The sequence below is a fragment of the Microcaecilia unicolor genome, chromosome 10, assembly GCF_901765095.1.
Source record: "Microcaecilia unicolor chromosome 10, aMicUni1.1, whole genome shotgun sequence".
Taxonomy (NCBI): Eukaryota; Metazoa; Chordata; class Amphibia; order Gymnophiona; family Siphonopidae; genus Microcaecilia; species Microcaecilia unicolor.
The window spans coordinates 170,363,112-170,382,108 of record NC_044040.1 but is presented as its reverse complement, the minus strand read 5'-3'; the positions used below and the strand labels follow the sequence as shown (position 1 = coordinate 170,382,108).

At 42.7% G+C, this 18,997-nt stretch overlaps 1 protein-coding gene across 1 annotated transcript in view; it reads left to right on the top strand.

Moving 5' to 3' along the window:
• SPHKAP (SPHK1 interactor, AKAP domain containing) overlaps positions 1-18,997 on the top strand; it is a 164,361-nt gene that overhangs the window by 110,600 nt on the left and 34,764 nt on the right. Inside the window, exons 5-7 of the mRNA XM_030217134.1 lie at positions 2,885-3,019; positions 13,292-13,547; positions 15,057-18,801. Of these exons, the coding sequence (XP_030072994.1) occupies positions 2,885-3,019; positions 13,292-13,547; positions 15,057-18,801 (4,136 nt within the window). The remainder of the gene's footprint in view (positions 1-2,884; positions 3,020-13,291; positions 13,548-15,056; positions 18,802-18,997) is intronic.

Sequence of the window (18,997 nt, the reverse complement as noted above, 5' to 3'; positions counted from 1 at the left end):
GAGTGAAAGAATTTTTGGTTTAAAAACCATCAACTCATTCCTCCTAACTAAAGTTTCTTTCGCTAGATCTGGAAAGATCTGAATTTTAGCTCCCATAAAGATAGCATTCATTTTCCGGAAATAAGTACGCAATATCAAGTTTTTATCCGACTCCAGTGCGAAAGTTACAAGCAATGTAGCTCGATCTGAAATTTCAGACCTTTCAAGAAAATCAGTTAAATTCAGATTTTGCGATTGTTCTGGTATTCCATTTGTTGATCGCGTAAATTTTTTAAAATATTGTGTTCTAGTCACTGGAGGGTGACTTTCTGAAGGAATATCCAGAATCTCTAAGAAATACTTTTTCAAAAGTTCAATAGGTGAAATAAACGTAGATGAAGGAAAATTCAAGAATCTTAAGTTGTTCTTTCTAAGCTGATTTTCAATATACTCCATTTTACGTGCCTGGGCATTATTTTCCTTAATTACAGAAACCACGGTAGTTTGCATAGATTTTAATTCAGAGTCATAATTTTCAACCTTAGTGCATTAGTAGATTTTAGTTGACTTATTTCAGTCTGGGCATAATTCAATATCTGCTGTAGAGATGTGTTTACCCCTTGGATGGCCTCCCAGAGAGTGTCCATAGTGACTTTTTCAGGTTTTGACGAACCTCTTCCTAATCCAGGGGAAAACTCTCCTTGGATTATACCTAGGGGTAAATATCCCCCTTCTGTTGTTATAGTACCTGGGGTAGAAGCGAGGGCTGGTCCTCCCACAGCCGTCGGAAAGTCGCCAACTCCGGACGCTCCCTCATACGGCCCTCTCTCAGCTCCGCTACTCCTTCCAGGTTGCGGAGGGGTCAAACCGGAAGGGGGGCTCAATGTAGCTACCTCTGTACTGTGTTCCAAGGATAGCGTTATGGAACTTCTAGAAGTTTGAGCCGGCGTTCCCGGTGGGTGGATTCCGAAACTCTCCAGTGTGGGTTGCGACACGGTGGGTACATTAACTGCGCTCGAGGAGGTAGGTGTCCTGTTCTGTTTCTGTTGGTGAGCCCTCAGGTTCCCTAAGGCCCCGCAAGGCCCCAGAGGACAGCCGAGCACCCCGAATCTTCACCCGCGGCGACCGCCGTTCACCGAGGGTTGAGCCCTCAGCTGCAGGCGGCCAGCAGGACTGCTGGAACCGCGGGGTGACGGCTGACCTGGCTGGTAGTCAGAACGCAGTCTTTAAGGGAGGACTAGCAGAGGCGGCTAGCACTCCGAGAGGGAACAGTCACTGGAAGATAGCTGGCAAGGGCGGCCAGCACGTAGCACAGTCTATGGAAGAGGGCTAGCCGGACGGCTAGCAAAAGTCACAGTCTCTGAATGAGGGCTAGCAGGACGGCTAGCAAGAGCCACTGTCTCCGCAGGAGGGCTAGCAGGACGGCTAACAGAAGTCACAGTCTCTGAAGGTGGCTAGCAAGGACGGCTAGCTGAAGAAGACACGGTCTCTGAAGGGGGCTAGCAGGACGGCTAGCAGAAGTCACTGTCTCCGCAGGAGGGCTAGCAGGACGGCTAGCAGAAGTCACAGTCTCTGAAGGAAAGGCTATCAGGACGGCTAGCTGAAGAGGAACACAGTCTCTGGAGGTGGCTAGCAGGACGGCTAGCAGAAGTCACTGTCTCCGCAGGAGGGCTAGCAGGACGGCTAGCGGGAGGCACAACACTGAAGGAAAGGCTAGCAGGACGGCTAGCGGAAGAGGAACACAGTCTCTGGAGATGGCTAGCAAGGACGGCTAGCTGAAGAAGACACAGTCTCTGAAGGGGGCTAGCAGGACGGCTAGCTGAAGAGGAACACAGTCTCTGAAGGGGGCTAGCAGGACGGCTAGCTGAAGAGGAACACAGTCTCTGAAGGGGCTAGCAGGACGGCTAGCAGAAGTGACTGTCTCCGCAGGAGGGCTAGCAGGACGGCTAGCAGGAGGCACAACACTGAAGAAAAGGCTAGCAGGACGGCTAGCTGAAGAGGAACACAGTCTCTGGAGGTGGCAACACTCCGGGATCCACTGTGTCGGCTTCTGACGAACGAAACGGAAGCACTGGACCCCTTCCGTTTCGTTGTTTAAATCCCCCGCCCGTCCTTCCCCTTCCAACAGCTGGAGCCAATCCCCCTGTCCCAGGCAGGCAGAGGAGGCCTGGATTGGCCCACCTGCCCGGCGGGCGGGGTCTCCTGGGCGATGCGCCAATCCGGCGCGAGTAGGCGGTGCTGGTTCACTGGTCCACTCCAACGAGGAGGACGACGACGCCGGCGCCACCATCTTGGCCGGCGTATCTCCTTCTCCGAGGCCGGCGCTTCCTCCCGCGGATCGCCGGCCTCGGAGCGGCCCGCGGCAGCGCCGGCCCTGTCGGCGGCTCCTCCTCGCCGCCCCGGATCCCGCGGCCTCCGCTGGTCCTCGCCCCCTACTGCGGGCCGCCAGGTAACAGCCCGGGACGGGACAGTAGGAGCAGCAGTTTTACCTTTTCTCTTCCCCATTATACCTGGGGAGCGCTCCGTATCGCCAATCCTCAAAGGTAAGTTTCTGGAGCTCTCGCACACACGTCTGGTCAAACGGCCATCTTGGATCCGGTGGTCAGCAATTTTTTCATCTTCAGATACCATTGTATAGCACTTTCCATGCCCAGTAGCTCTATAAATAAATAAATTATCTTGATAGTACATATACATGAATGATGGGTGTAAGTAGAGGAGGGTGATGTCCTGTGTATAGTGCACTGTAGATTCCAAAAGTGAAAAGGTTATGGAATATGCAGTGCTAATCTTACCTGTGAAAAGCCATTGTTTAGTCGTTTGAGATGAACAGTGAGATGAGGTGGCAGTCAGAATAGAACAAAATTAATCTTCTGTTGTTTCATATGTACTTCTTATCCTGCAGAAACTGATCACAATCTCTCCCGATCTCCCCAAGTTTATCAGCTCTGTGAATGTGCAACAGCCAAAGGAAAATGAAATTGTCCTGCTGAGCGGATTAACCTCAGGAAGCCTCCAGGCTGGCTTTGAAGTTCCCCAGGTAGGAACTTCAAGTTGACATTTAAGGATACATCAGTGCTTTCATAGAGGTGGCATGAGATTGAACAGAAAGGATTGCAATTACTTGTAAACATGGACAGGAGTCTTGTTAGTAGCATTACATTTAATGCAGAAATTTTGATACAAAGTGCGTATGAACATAAGACATTCAAAATTTAAATGATCAAACATTTTAAAACAAAACAAAGGCATTTTCGATATAAAACCTAAATCTGAAAAACATCCAACCTTTTGTCATTTGTTAAATATTTTTGTGCTCAGTGTGACTATCTTTCTAGACTATTTTTTAAGAGAAAAAAGTCCAAGGGAAAAATCACAAATACAAGCCATTGGGATGTATTGGGGGGGTGGGGGGGCACTGCAGTGAACTTCACATAAAAGGTCACAGGTACACATCTCAGCATTACTCCTTTACATTGTATGGTGAGCCTTCCAAAACCCTCCAAAAACTACTGTACCTGACTGTATACAACTACAATAGCCCTTATGGCTGCAGGTGTCACTTACATGTGGGTACAGTAGGTTTTTGATGGGGTTTGGAGGGCTCACATTTTCCACCATAAGTGTAACAGAGTGGGATACGGGCCTGGGTCCTTTTCTCTACAGTGCACTGCACTGACCACTAGGCTGGTCCAAGGACATGCTTGCTGTTCTAATAGGACTGGCCATAGAAGCTGTCATAGAGGTTGGTATGGATTGGGGGGGGGGGTAGGTTAGTGACCACTGGGAGAGTAAGTGAGGGGGGAGGGAATCATGCCTTAATCCCTCCAGTGGTCATTTAGGGCAGCTTTTTGTGACTTATTCAAGATTGAAACATGTCTAGACCAAACTGTATAACTTTTAGCCCTAGACGTTTTTGCTTTGTTCCATTATGACAGAAAAAAGGCCAAGTTTTGGAAATGCCCAAATCCCACCCCAAACACACCTCCTCGTGATTTGGATGTACTGCATACGAACTGCATAGAAAATTGTCTTTAAAATGGGTTTTGAAAATAGCAATTTGGACAATTTTGGCAAAATAAAAAGTCCATTTACCACTTTGTGTTGCTTTTTGGATATTTTTCTGTTTTGAAAATCAGCCCCATTGTCTCCCTGCAGCTGTAAATTCCTCTATTTGATGCCCTTATTTTTTATTTTCAGTCTTCTGTGAACCTCTCCCCATTTCCCCAGCCTTTTATTTTAAAACAACTTACAGCAGGAGTTTCTAAGCTGAATCCCCAGCTGCAACTATGGCCTGCTGGCATCAGGGGCGTAGCCAGACACACAATTTTGTGTGGGCCTGGGCCCAAGATGGGTGGGCAGAAGAACCCTGTCCCATCCAACAGGTGATTTTCACCTGCATGCCATTTGGTCTCTCAAACATCCCCCCTCTCCTGCATACCTTTTAAATAATATTTTCCACTGGCAGCAACTAATACGCACAGTTTCTTAGACTGCACAGCCCAGACGCTCATGCGAGAGATCTGGCTCACGCTTCAGAACAAAGGTCTTTTTTAAGACCACTACAATACAGACCTTATTTTACAACATTGCTAATTCTGGATCATCATTATCGTTCTCAAGTATTTAGACTCCTGATGTAGGCCCTTTGGCCGAAACACAACGTTGTGTCGAGTCAATATACTGATTAATAAAGTTTGGTTCATCTTCACTCTGGAACTCCTGGTTTTTCACCCACTGTTTTGTTCTATTGTGACTATCCGTGGGATTTCGTTGAGTTCTCCACGTTTGTGGATTCTCTACTGGGAATCCCTGCCAGCCACATCATAGGTGTGCTGCTACTGGGTGGGCCTGAACCCAAAGTGGGTAGGCCTATCCTTGGCTACACCACTGGCTGGCATCATTTAACCAGCCCATTGCTGTGGCGACATTTCTGCTAGCCCACATGAGGAAATGACATCTATGGGCTGACAGGTGATGAAAAAAACTGGAGAAAAAAGGAGAAACCAAAAGAAATCCCACATAGAACAAAGTCAGCAGACAAGAGTGGGAAGTGGAGAAGGCTGAAAGATCAGGGACACAGGATATTCATTAATAATAAAAAAAAAACACTTTATTGCTGATACATGTAGAAACATGCAAGGCCCAATCCGGCAACGTGTTTCGGCACTAAGTGCCTGCCTCAGGGGTCATAAAGTATTGTATCCAAAAGAATGAGTGAGTCTGACATTTGAAGACTCTGTTAAATGAATGTAAGACTGGTCTTTAAAAAGACCTTTATGATCATGATGAACTTTGACAGAATGAACCATAGATGCTGATGTCACCACTTCAGTAAGTCTCCCTTCCCGCATATGATCAAAGCTCTGAAAGAAACCAACTCTTGAACTCTGAGGAAGACCCCAACATAAAACCCACACATTTAGGCAGGGGCCAGGCCACAAGGTCTTCCCACCCCTGCTTTACAGCTTTGAAAACAACCATCATCATTGTAATGGCACATATAATTTATTTGTGTACTCAGGTAACATCATCCCAAGCTCATTCTGCAATGATCTGAAGAAAGGAGGAGAGCTCTCAAAAAAACAGTCCCAATGTATGATTTAGTTCAGTATAAAGATGTCACCTGCAGCTTGTTTGTTGCCATATATATCTATGTATCCAAGTGAACTAGCATGGCAACCACACTACTCTATTAAAGATTTCAAAAGTGATACAAGGTTATTTAAATAAAATGAAGACTAGAGAGGGTTTGACTGTACTTAGTTTTAGAAATAGGTTTTGCTTAAGAAAATGAAAATAATGATGAACACATGATATAATTATATTACTTCCTGTTTTTTGTGTGTGTTGAGAAAAAAAAACAACTAGTCAATATTCAAAGTGACTTAACCAGGCAGGAGACCCTTGTGCCCAGTTAAATTGCTTGTTGCTTGTACCGTGGGTAGAACTTGGGTGGAGCCTGTATTTAACTGGTTAGTGGTGATATTCAGACTGCCAACCAATTAATAAGTGGCTAAAGGTAAGACAGCAAAAAGGCCCAGATAGGCCTAGGAGGACCTACATGGGGTGTGGAGGGTGGTTGGCTCACTGGGTTGCTTGCTGTTTTGGGGGAGGTGGGGGGACGACTCAATCAGGGGCTTCCTATCTTTGGGGCTGGTTTCAGCTGATATTCAGTCAGGGCCTACGTGTCTTATATGAATCCTGGCTAAATATCAGCCAGTACTCATATAAGACCTGGTGGTCAGCACATGCTGGCATTGAATATCTCGGCCTAATTCTGACTACCACCAGCTGGATATTGACCAGCAAGTATTGAAATTGAATAACACAGCTTGTGATGAGCATGCTTCTCTCTTCTTCATCCCAAAAATACCCCATCAAAGAGCCCTCTTGCCCCTTCCCCATAAAAACCCTCCACCCTAAAAACTCTACCCCTGGGCCTAGCTCTTCTAATCCCTGGTAGTCTAGGGGGTTCTGGGGCAAGGCCAATCCCCAGTTGCTCCTGCCCCTGCAAGCACTGGGTTCAAAATGGTGCTAGCAGACCCTACTGGCACTCTCGTGGTACTACTGTTGGGGGTCTAGTTGCCATATAATGGCCTCTAGCAGTAGTACCAAAAGATTACCACTAGGTGTTACCAGTGCCATTTTAAACTCTCTGCTGGCTTGAACAGGAGTAACACGGAACTGCTCCCTTCCCAGTACCCACTAAACCACCAAGGATTAGGAGAGGTTAGCCAAAGGGGGTATTGAGGGGGGGTGATTTATATGGGGAAAAGGTCTTCATAGGGAGAGTGTGGTCTGCTATGAGGTTTTCGGGGGGTTTGGAGGGGTTTTTGGGGGTAGTGTTTGGAAGAGCCCCTCTAGATAGTCTATTGTGAGGGCCCTGCTGGGGGGGGTGTCTTTGGGGGGAGGGGGGAAGCATAGTTCAGCTCCAGCTCCAGAATGCTCCTGGGGAAGATGAATAAAGCATCTTGTGTGGTTAATCCCAAGTTGCATTATTCACGTACTGCAGGAGTCACTGAGAACGCACTGAGAAGCAACTCAGTAATGTGCATGGGAATAAGTTCCATTGCTGCACATTGTATCCATTAGATGACACATCGAATTTGAACCCTGACACAGGCACTGTGCACCAAAACACGGCCCATGTCGGGTCATCATTGGAAGTCATAGCATTAAAGGAATTGTGTCCTGATTTTGAAGCTCTTGGTGCTTCTTTTTGTTTTCTGTTTTTTTGAGAATTAACATAGGACCACTTACTGCTTTCTATTAGGAGGTGGTAAGTGGTCTCACATTAAAAGTGCAATAGCTAGTTAGTGCATGGTAAGTGCAGCATGCCACCTGGATAACACTTCCATGCCCATTCTCCGCCCATGCCACCCTATCAAAGTGATAGGGTGGATCGAATTGGTGGAGAGGTAGCATTGTATATTAAGGAGAGCCTTGAATCAAATAGATTGAAAATTCTGCAGGAAACAAAACACTTCTTGGAATCCCTGTGGATTGAAATTCCACGTGTAAAGGGGAAAAGGACAGTGATAGGAGTGTACTACCGTCCGCCTGGCCAGGATGAACTGACGGATGCAGAAATGTTAAAGGAAATTAGGGACGCAAACAAACTGGACAACACAATAATAATGGGTGATTTCAATTACCCTGATATTGACTGGGTAAATGTATCATTGGGGCACGCTAGGGAGGTAAAATTCCTTGATGAAATCAAGGACTGCTTTATGGAGTAGCTGGTACAGGAGCCGACGAGAGAAGGAAAAATTCTAGACCTAGTCCTTAGCGGGGTGCATGATCTGGTGTGGGAGGTAATGGTGCTGGGGCCACTTGATAACAGTGATCATAATATGATCAGATTTGATATTAGCTTTGAACTAAGTATACATAGGAAATCAAATACGTTAGCGTTTAACTTTAAAAAAGGAGACTATGACAAAATGAGAAGAACGGTGAAAAAAAAACATAGAGGAGCGGCTGCGAGAGTCAAAAACTTATATCAGGCGTGGATGCTGTTCAAAAACACCATCCTGGAAGCCCAGCCCAAATATATTCCATGTATTAAAAAACGAGGATGGAAGACCAAACGACAGCTGGCATGGTTAAAAAGTGAGGTGAAGGAAGCTATTAGAGCTAAAAGAAAATCCTTCAGTAAATGGAAGAAGGAACCATCTGAAAATAATAAGAAACTGCATAAAGAATGTCAAAGTCAAATGCAAAGCGCTGATAAGGAAGGCTAAGAGGGACTTCGAAAAAAGATTGCGTTGGAGGCCAAAACACATAGTAAAAACCTTTTTAGGTATATTAAAAGCAGGAAGCCGGCAAAAGAATCAGTTGGACCGCTAGATGACCAAGGAATAAAAGGGGCGATCAGGGAAGACAAAGCCGTAGTGGAGAGATTAAATGAATTCTTTGCTTCGGTCTTCACTGAGCAAGATTTGAGTAAGATACCAATGGTATTCGAAACTGTCAAGTCGGAGAAACATAATGAATTCTCTGTAAACCTGGAGGATGTAATGGGGCAGTTCTACAAACTGAAGAGTAGCAAATCTCCTGGACCGGATGGTATTCATCCCAGAGTACTGATAGAAATGAAAAATGAACTTGCGGAGATATTGTTAGTAAAATGTAATTTATCCTTAAAATCGAGCGTGGTACCGGAAGATTGGAAGGTGGCCAATGTAATGTCGATTTTTTAAAAAGGTTCCAGAGGAGATCCGGGAAATTATAGACGGTGAGTCTGACGTCAATTCCGGGCAAAATGGTAGAGACTATTATAAAGAACAAAATTACAGAGCATATTCAAAAGCATGGATTAATGAGATAAAGTCAACATGGATTTAGTGAAGGGAAATCTTGCCGCACCAATCTACTTCATTTCTTTGAAGGGTGAACAAACATGTGGATAAAGGTGAACCGGTTGATATTGTGTATCTGGATTTTCAGAAGGCGTTTGACAAAGTACCTCATGAAAGACTACAGAGGAAATTGGACAGTCATGGGATAGGAGGTAGTGTTCTATTGTGGATTAAAAACTTGTTAAAAAATAGAAAACAGAGTAGGGTTAAATGGTCAGTATTCTCAATGGAGAAGGGTAGTTAGTGGGGTTCCCCAGGGGTCTGTACTCGGACCGCTGCTTTTTAACATATTTATAAATGACCTAGAGATGGGAGTAACTAGTGAGGTAATTAAATTTGCTGATGACACAAAGTTATTCAAAGTCGTTAAATCGCAGGAGGATTGTGAAAAATTACAAGACCTACCTTACGAGACTGGGAAACTGGGCGTCTAAATGGCAGATGACATTTATTGTGAGCAAGTGCAAAGTGATGCATGTGGGAAAGAGGAACCAGAATTATATTTGCGTCATGCAAGGTTCCACGTTAGGAGTCACCGACCAAGAAAGGGATCTAGGTGTCGTCGTTGATGATACGTTGAAACCTTCTGCTCAGTGTGCTGCTGCGGCTAAGAAAGCAAATAGAATGTTAGGTATTATTAGGAAAGGAATGGACAACAAAAATGAGGATGTTATAATGCCTTTGTAATTAAACTCTGTACTTCGTTGCCAGAGAATGTAGTAAAGGCGATTAGCTTAGCGGAGTTTAAAACAGGTTTGGACAACTTCCTAAAGTCCATAGACCATTATTAAATGGACGGGGGAAATCCACTATTTCTGGGATAAGCAGTTTAGAATGTTTTGTACTTTTTGGGGATCTTGCCAGGTATTTGTGACTTGGATTGGCCACTGTTGGAAACAGGATGCTGGGCTTGATGGACCTTTGGTCTTTCCCAGTATGGCAATACTTATGTACTTATGTCCCTGATAGACAAATGGACAGGATATTCTATCTCACTTAAACTTATACTCTAAAGAGGAGGAAAAAAAGCTCAGGATACCAACAGATTTCCATTGTTAGTTAAGCCAAACCCGTTACAAGTTGCTTTAATTCCTGAGCAGCTCCATCACTAGTCTAAAAGACATGAACAGAAAGAGCTGTATCTCGAATGAAGAATGTGTACTTAAATAATAGGACAGGCAGCGCCACTAAGCTCCCAAGGAAGCAGTAGCGAAACAGGAGCACTCTGTTGAGCTGGCATGCAGCAAAGCAACATTACGTTGACTGGAGGAGTATCCTGATGGTTAGTTCAGCTGGCATTAAGCCTGGCAGCCTGAGTTTGGTTCCCAATGCACCTTCTTGTGACTTTTGGCAAGTTAATTAACCCTCCATTGCCCCAGGTACAAAAACATAGATTGTGAGCCCTCTAGGGACAGAGGAAGTACCTGCATGTAAAGTGTACAGGGCTCCCCCCCCCCCCCCTGAAATGGCCACACAGTAAGTGCTTTACTTGCCGCACAGCCATTTACTGCAGGAAGGTGAGATTTCCCTTTTACCAGCTGTGGTAAAAGGGGGCCTCGGTGAGCGTGTAATACACGCACCAATGCCAGCACTGGCCCCCTTTTGCCACAGCTTCGTAAAAGGGGCCCTGAGTTAATCATAAAATCCACCATGTTGCACAAACATAACCAGTTCTCCAAAATCTCTAGAGCAAGTTTTGCATTTGCCAATGATATGGTTCTTCTCACCAAATCTAAAGCACAGAATAAGTTATTAAATAAGTGTGGCACTTTACTCATTGCTGACACGGCAACATTGTTGTGGACACGATTCTCCTTTCAGTCTTGCTTTTGCTTTCTACCAACGTATCCTACATACCCACCAATCATTAGTCTTTTTAAAGGTTTGTTTCGGTTCAGCTCCACCTACTGGCATTTACCGTATACAGACTCCTGAGGCAGGCATTTCTCGCCAAAACATGGTGCTGTTTCAAATCTTATCTTCTACTATTAAACATTTTTATTCCTTATTTTTTGTCTCCTTGGTTTCTTTGGAAGCGTCCTGTTGATCATGTTACTCCTCTGTTTTATTATTATTATTTGTTACATTTGTACCCCACATTTTCCCACCTATTTGCAGGCTCAATGTGGTTTACATGGTGCCGGAGAGGTGTTGGTTGACTCCGGAGTAAACAGTTACAGTTACAAGGTTAAGTTGTGGTAGGAAAAGGTTCATGTGGAGGAACCACATAAGGTTCATGTGATGGGACCACATGAAGGAAATCAAGAGCAGGTGGAGTTGTTTGGTGATCATTACGAACTGTAGGGTTATGGTTCATGCATTTATGTTGGGTTAGGAGGGTATACCTTTTGAAACAGGTGAGTTTTTAGTTTTTTCCTGAATTGGAGGTGATCGTACATGATTTTCACGGCTTTTGGTAGAGCTTTCCATAATTGTGTGCTGATGTAGGAAAAACTAGATGCGTAAGTTGATTTGTACTTTAGTCCTTTGCAGCTTGGAAAGTTGAGATTTAGGTATTTAAGAGCTGATGCGGTTGTGTTTCTGGTTGGTAAGTCGATCAAGTCTGTCATATATCCCGATGCTTCGCCGTAGATGATTTTGTGAACCATAGTGCAAATTTTGAAGGCGATGCGTTCTTTGATTGGGAGCCAGTGTAGTTTTTCGCATAGGGGTGTTGCACTTTCAAATCGAGTTTTTCCAAAGATGAGTCTTGCCGCCGTGTTTTGTGTGGTCTGGAATCTCTTTGAGATTTGGTCTTTGCGTCCCGCATAGATTCGTTACAATAGTCAGCATGACTTAGCACCATCGATTGTATCAGGTTGCAAAATATCGGGAAGAATTGTTTCACACGTTTGAGTTTCCACATTGTGAAGAACATTCTTTTTGTTGTGGATTTAACTTGGCTCTCTAGCATTAGATAGCGGTCCAATGTTACACCGAGGATTTTCAGGCTGTGCTTCCCCTCGTAGTGGATCCAGTTTCTCCACTTTTGTGGTTGTTTTTACTTTACTTTTTGCTGCCATGCATAATGGGTGCATAAATAAAGAAAAATAAATGTCTGTGTTCTACACTTATCTTATATTTAAATCATTTCTAAATCTAACCCTTCTTACATGCTTTTCGGCTTTTTGTCAGATAAGATCAATACATTCCATTTTTGGCTAAATATGAAATAGTCAAGATGATGCACAAATAATGAGAGAGATATAAAATAATGAGAGGGAGAAAAAGGATTTGTCCTTTATTCATCATTGGTGTGCAAAACATGTATGCTCAGGATTAATAATTGTACTCAGACAACAAGGCTCAACACAGGTCATGTTTCGACATCAATACCTTCATCAGGAGTCCTAGTTAAGATGTCTTATTTGTTAGCAGGATTAAAAAGAAGGTCTGCCAAATGAGTTATTATCAAAGAAACCAGTCTTGAGTAGGAAAGGTCTCTGCTAACATATAAGACATCTTAACTAGGACTCCTGACGAAGGCATTGATGCCGAAACATGTCCTATGATGAGCCCCATTGTCTCACTACAAGTATTAATCCTGAGCACACATGTATTGTACACCACTGCTGAATCAAGGACAATCCTTGATGAAGTCCTGGTTCACCCATTGAGTTCTTCCTACTGTGTTTCTTCTGTGTTTGCGTTATGTGAGATCATCTTGGTTTTCTTCTTTCTTTGCAAATGTAAGAGCAAGCATTCAAGAGGGAATTTTCATTAGCACACATACATGGCAGTCTGTTTTCAAAGAGAAATCACTTGGACTGTTTCACTTTGAAAATCAGTGGCTGCAAAGTGCACAAGAGGGCAATTTTCAGCCAAGTCATTTTAACTAGGTAAACTGGCTTTTCAAAATTGTCCTTCCCGTCAGTTGTACAACCCGTAATGACAATTACTACTACTACTACTACTTAACATTTCTAGAGCGCTACTAGGGTTACGCAACACTGTACAAATTAGCAGCCCTAGACGCCAAGAATACTACTATATCGTCAATCTGAACAAATTAAAATCCCAATGAAATTAAAGACTGTATTTTCATAATCTGTGCAATTTCATAATGACCTCATTAGGGCTTAGGTCACTGACCATTGTCAGGTCTGGTTTATCTTGCACCATTTCACTATTATATTTTAATTTTTGTTATATTGTTTGGTTTGTTTATGTAAGTGTAAATAGTCAGTTTGCTAATATGTTGAACCCCATTTAGAGCATATTCAAGGAAGGAAATGTAATAAAATGAATAAAGGAAGGAAATTTGCAAAAAGCACTGTCTGTTGAAGATTTCCAGGTATTGCATAAGCTTGCTTTAAATGAAACTTTACAATATGCCAAAAACATCACATTGATACTTTTTATTGCTTCTTTGCAATTGCAAAACATTTATGAGATACTAATGCAACATAAGAGATTCTGTATGAATTAACTTATTTTCCCTGTAGTGCTCGTGGCTGGCAGATGTATGCTTGGTGCAGTGTGCAAGGAGGAAGAGAGAGAACAATACAGCCTGCATCATCTTTGAAATAAACAAGTTTCTGATTGGACTACAACTTGTGCAAGAGAGACAGGTGCAGCTGGATGTGAGCGTGTTAAAGCCTGAGGAGGATACAAACTGCTCTCTTTCCTCAATAGAAGAGGACTTTCTGACGGCCTCGGAACACTTTGAGGATGAAAATGAAACTGAAGAAAATAAATATGGTAATCTTCTTGCTTGATATCATTCTCCAGCTTATCTTTCTGGAACTGAACAGAAATGGTCATTTACATAAATGCATTTGCACAGTTAAATGAGATTTTGAGGGGAGGTTGCTAGGGTCATACAGTGCTACCTTCAAAGCTATGATGAATGGAATTGGTTATATATGAAATTATGGACTATTTTTACAGCGAGTTCAGCTATAGTTATAATAAGAAATGGCTGGGCTGTAAGATAAAGTATTGATCCGGTGATATAACCTGAATGCAATATTTGGCATCATGCAGGAATTCGTCTGCTTTAGAACTGCTTCAAATACCCCAGGGGGAAGCTCTATTTTCCCACAGAAACAGCTGTCAGGCAATTAGACTTGATAAACCTGTGGCCTTCCAGTCAAGCCAACTATAAACACTGATACATGTGAATTCTTGCACAGTACATAGATATTTTCAAAGTATTATTGTGGCCTCCTGCCTTCCTCCACACTGATATTTAAAAGGATATAAGCAATTAACCTCTTTCAAAGGCCTGACATCTCAATATCCAACAAAATACTTCAAGCACAAGACAAAAAGCATTCTGAAGGCATTGCTTAAACTTAATCTGATAACGATAATATTCAGTCTTTGGGTTAAGGCTACCCTCATAGGTAGATCCGCATAAACAGCTGTCTTAACTTAAAGGGATAACTTATCTATTCACTGAGGGGTCCTTTTACTAAAGTGCACCGAAAGGTGGCCTGTGCTGGTGTAGATGCGTGTATTGGACTCACGCAGGTTGAGTTTTCAGCACACCTGCAAAAAAGGCCTTTTTTGGGAGTGAAAATGGACGTAGGCAAAATGAAAATTGGTGCCCGTCCGTTTTGAGCCTGAGACCTTACCACTACCCATTGACTTAGCGGTAAGGTCTCACGCGTTAACCGGGCAGTAATCATCAGTGCGTGTACAATGCCGATTACAGCCTGATTAGTTCCACGTGCTGGAAAATTTCCACTGCGCCTACTGGACGTGCATACAAAATGAAATTGCCACCTGGGCCATGCAGTAGCCGGGCAGTAGTTCCAAACTGACGCGCATTGGGCACACATAGGCGCCTATGCAGGTTAGTAAAAGGGCCCCTGAATATTAAGTACTCCTACATAAATGGCTCATGTGGCTGAGTGGAGGAGTGGCCTAGTGGTTAGTGTGGTGGACTTTAGTTCTGGGGAACTGGGCTCAATTCCCACTGCAGGCACAGGCAGCTCCTTGTGACTCTGGGCAAGTCACTTAACCCTCCATTGCCCCAGGTACAAATAAGTACCTGTATATAATATGTAAGCCACATTGAACCTGCTATGAGTGGGAAAGTGTGGGGTACAAATGTAACAAAAAAAAAAAATCTGAGTCATCTGCTTGTCTTTAAGCAGTGATTGTCCCACGGAATATTCAGCTCTATGATGCTGTATCAACAAACCAGATCATTTTCATGGTCACATGTCAAAAAAACTAATCATGAATCCTTCTCTTTTTCAGGTCAAGAAAAGTTTAAAGATTTAGAAACTTCAGATGTCAACAAATCAAAAGCAAAGGGACTTAACAATTTGCAATGTAAACAGGGCAGATTACCATTTGTCTATGAAATAAACAAAGACATCAAAGACAGCATAGCTTCAGGTAAAAACGTATGTTATTCGGAAGGAACACTACATGATGTGGCTGAAGACCTAGTCATGAAAAGTGTAGATAAGGCTGTTCAGCACCTAGAGAGAACTCTATCAGAAAGCAACCCATTATCTGCTGGCACACATATTAAAGAAAGTTGTAACAGTAATGTTGAAAATTCTAGTACATCAAGTGATTTTCATGTACCAGCAGTGGCAGAAGAGCAGTTGGCTTCAATTTACAAGGCACATCCAAAAGGAAACAGTTGTTGCTCAGACACCCAGCCCTACCAAGAAGAAAAAATAGTTCAGGAGGTTGTGGAAAAAGAAGAAGCTATGACAGGTCAGTTTGCAACAAATTTAGCAGAATCCGTTCTGCAGGATGCATTTATCAGACTATCGCAGTCAGACCCCACATTTACCGAGGAAGCTGCTGTCTGCGTTTCTGCCAGAGACACTTTAATCTCAGCCAGCAAACTGAAAGAAGAGGTGACAACAGCTTCCCGGTCGTGGAATGAGCTTCCCAAAATTGTCATTGTGCAAAGTCCAGACAGCTATGAAAATGCATTAGAATGGGCTGGGCCTTCTTTTGCAAATGCCTCTCAACGTACTGATGTGGAGAGTTCTACAGAAGTTTTAGACTCCATCCAAAAAGATTTCAGTTCAATTACGGATCCCCAAAGTATGTTAGAAGTAGCTTTAGCTTGTGCTGCTACTGTTATTGGAACGATTACGAGCCCCCATGCTGCTGAAAGAATCAAACTGGAGCACAAAAATGCAGATGTTGACAACAAGGTAATTGCTGTGCAAGAACTTCAATCAGAAACTCTCCACGTACCTCAAAATGATGCAGATGTAAATTATACATCTCCATCTGCTGTTTGTGACATGACCCAGGTAGCAAGTGCTATCACAGTTTGTGGACTTGGAGAAACAAAAGAGGCAAAACATTGCAGACCTTCAAGGGGGCATTTATCTGTTGCTGATGCCTCCTCTGCAATCACCCTACTAGGTGTAGGAAGCAGTATGGAAAAATGCAATGATAGTATTGCAAAAGTGCTCCTTCAAGAGGCATCTATCATTTTAACTGAGCCAAATACATACAGAAATGTAAAAGACTTTATGGAATCAATGAATGGAAGAATTATTGAAAGTGTGGCAAGTCCAAAAACATCGCATCTTGATAAAGTAAATAAGGATGAACTGGTGCAAACTTTATCAAATGTTATAGTGAAGCACTCTGTTGACGAAGCAGACAGAAAAAAGAGATTGTTGTGTCACAGCATAGGTAGTAAATCAAATGTGAATGTGCAAAGCATGTTTATGGAAACTGCAAGTGAACTGCTTTTTAATGTGATATATTCCACAAGCAAAAAAATGAGTGATATTGTACGATCTAGCGAATTGTCATCTTCCTTTTCTGAAGATGGGAGTAAATGGGGCATTATGGAAGCAACACACAGCCGTCATACTGAGGGGGCAGACAGTGAAACATCCCAGCAGCAATTGTATCGCTCCACCAGCAATCAGATCCCTCATCTTTACAATAATAACACTGTGAAAAAGGAATTTGTTCAAGAGACAAATGCAAATAATGTTATTCAAGAAGTCATATCAGATAATAAGGAAAAAAAATCATTTGATTCAGAACTAGCATACAATAATTGTAATAGTGGGCATAACTCATTGGGCATGAAAACATCAACTAATAAATGGTACATCAAAGATGATGGTTGCAAACCTCAAAATCAGAACAAAGAGCAGAGAACTTTAGTCAGAGAAAATACTTTTACAGATGACAGCTTGCTCAGTGCCTATGAGCAAGTGCCTTTTGAGGCCACAATGAACACTGAACCCCTGGAAAAGCAAACGTTGAATACCTTATTAAACAATGAGTTTCCAGTCACTGTGTCTGTGAATAATCATGTGTATCCATCTCAGCCTGGGCCACAGGTAAAACATACAGAGAAATATTATGTTTCTGATTTTGCGGATGAGATAGCAGAGACCGTGGTGTCTATGGCCACAGAAATAGCTGCCATCTGTCTGGAAAATTCAAATGGCAAGCAGCCTTGGTTCTGTGCATGGAAACAAGGCAATGAATATTTGATGGCACAGAGTCTATCTTGTCGAACCATGAAAAGGAAAAAAGAAGCACCACCCAATGGCTCCGTCATGAGAAAGCACAGACCACCAAGGCTAAGTGAGATCAAGAAAAAAACAGACGAGCATCCAGAACTAAAAGAGCGACTGATGAATAGGGTAGTTGATGAATCAATAAACCTCGATGATGCCCCTGATTCTGTAAGCATGTTTGCAAATGAAGTAACCTCTAAAATAATGAATTTATCTGAACAGGCTGATAGTGCTTGGCAAGGTCAAAATCATTCTAGAAACAGATTGCACTGTGAACGGTGGAGCAGAGGTAAAGCATCCAGTTATGAAAGTATACCAGAAGAGGACTCCGATTCAAAAAATTTAGCCAATACTCTTGGTCCCCTGAGCATTTTTGGCCAATCAATCAGCAGGGCTAGTTCTATCTCAAAGCAGTCTAGCTGTGAAAGTATTACAGATGAATTTTCTAGATTCATGGTAAACCAAATGGAAAATGAAGGGAGAGAATTTGATTTGTTGTTAGACTACTATGCAGGAAAGAATGCAAATAACATCTTAAATTCTGCAATGCAACAGGTAACTCGAAAAAATGGTCACCTCAATGTGAGGCCAAATTGCCCTTCCAAACAGTCTAGTACGGAAAGCATCACAGAAGAATTTTATAGGTATATGCTTAGAGAAATTGATAAAGAAAATATATCCAGCAAGAACAGAAGAGAATGGAACAGCAGTTTGTTGCCTCCTTCTCCTCGAAGCCCTTTCTGTTTTCGTCAGTCTTCTATGCCTGACAGTAGATCATCAAGCGCACGTCTAACAGTAAATGCACCAGTGAAAGCAAATTCTTTGGATGGATTTGCTCGGGACAGTCACCTTGATTTCTTAAATGTACAGCCAGTCAGCACTGTGTCTTATTCTGGTCTTTGCAAGTCAGACTCTTGTTTATACCAAAGATGCAAAATGGACCAAATCACAGATATGTTGATTCATGAGACATGGTCAAATTCCATTGAGGCTTTAATGCGGAAGAACAAAATCATAGTTGATAATGCAGAGGTTGCCAGTCAGGAGCAGAGTCCTAATGGTTCCCCTTTGCATGTGGAACAATATGCTAATAGACTAGCTGCAGATATTGTTCAAAGTGGGAAGTCTCTCCTTTTTGTGCATCAAGATTCCTTTGATTATACAAATAAAGACTCCAAGCCTTCAAACAGACATTTTCCCAGACCACCTGAAAGCCAGTCTAAATCTATACAAAACAGAGCAGATTTAGAAAATAAAAGAGAGAATTTTACAACCAATGACTCTTTAACTATATGCCATGCAAGAGAAGTGCCTTTGATTCAAATCGAAACAGATCAAAGAGAAGAGTTTAATGGAATCACAGAAGATCTCATTTCTCACAGCAGCTCTTCTGGGAGAACAATAGTGTGTCAGATCAAAGAAAAACCTTCAGAAATAAACTCTGAAGAAAGCATTGTGCGCAACACCAATATGATTAGCAGGTAAGTGACTGGAAGAAAGGGCAAAACTGCATTTATGTTTTAATGGCAAAAGTATGAGAAACTCTAATCAAGAGAACTGAGTTAAAGAATAAGAGATTTTTAACCTTCCAAAATCAAATCTATTACTAGTAAATGTGTTATCTGCTGAGGCACCTGGGTTTGATTCCCAGCTCAGGACTTTCATTTACTGGGTCAA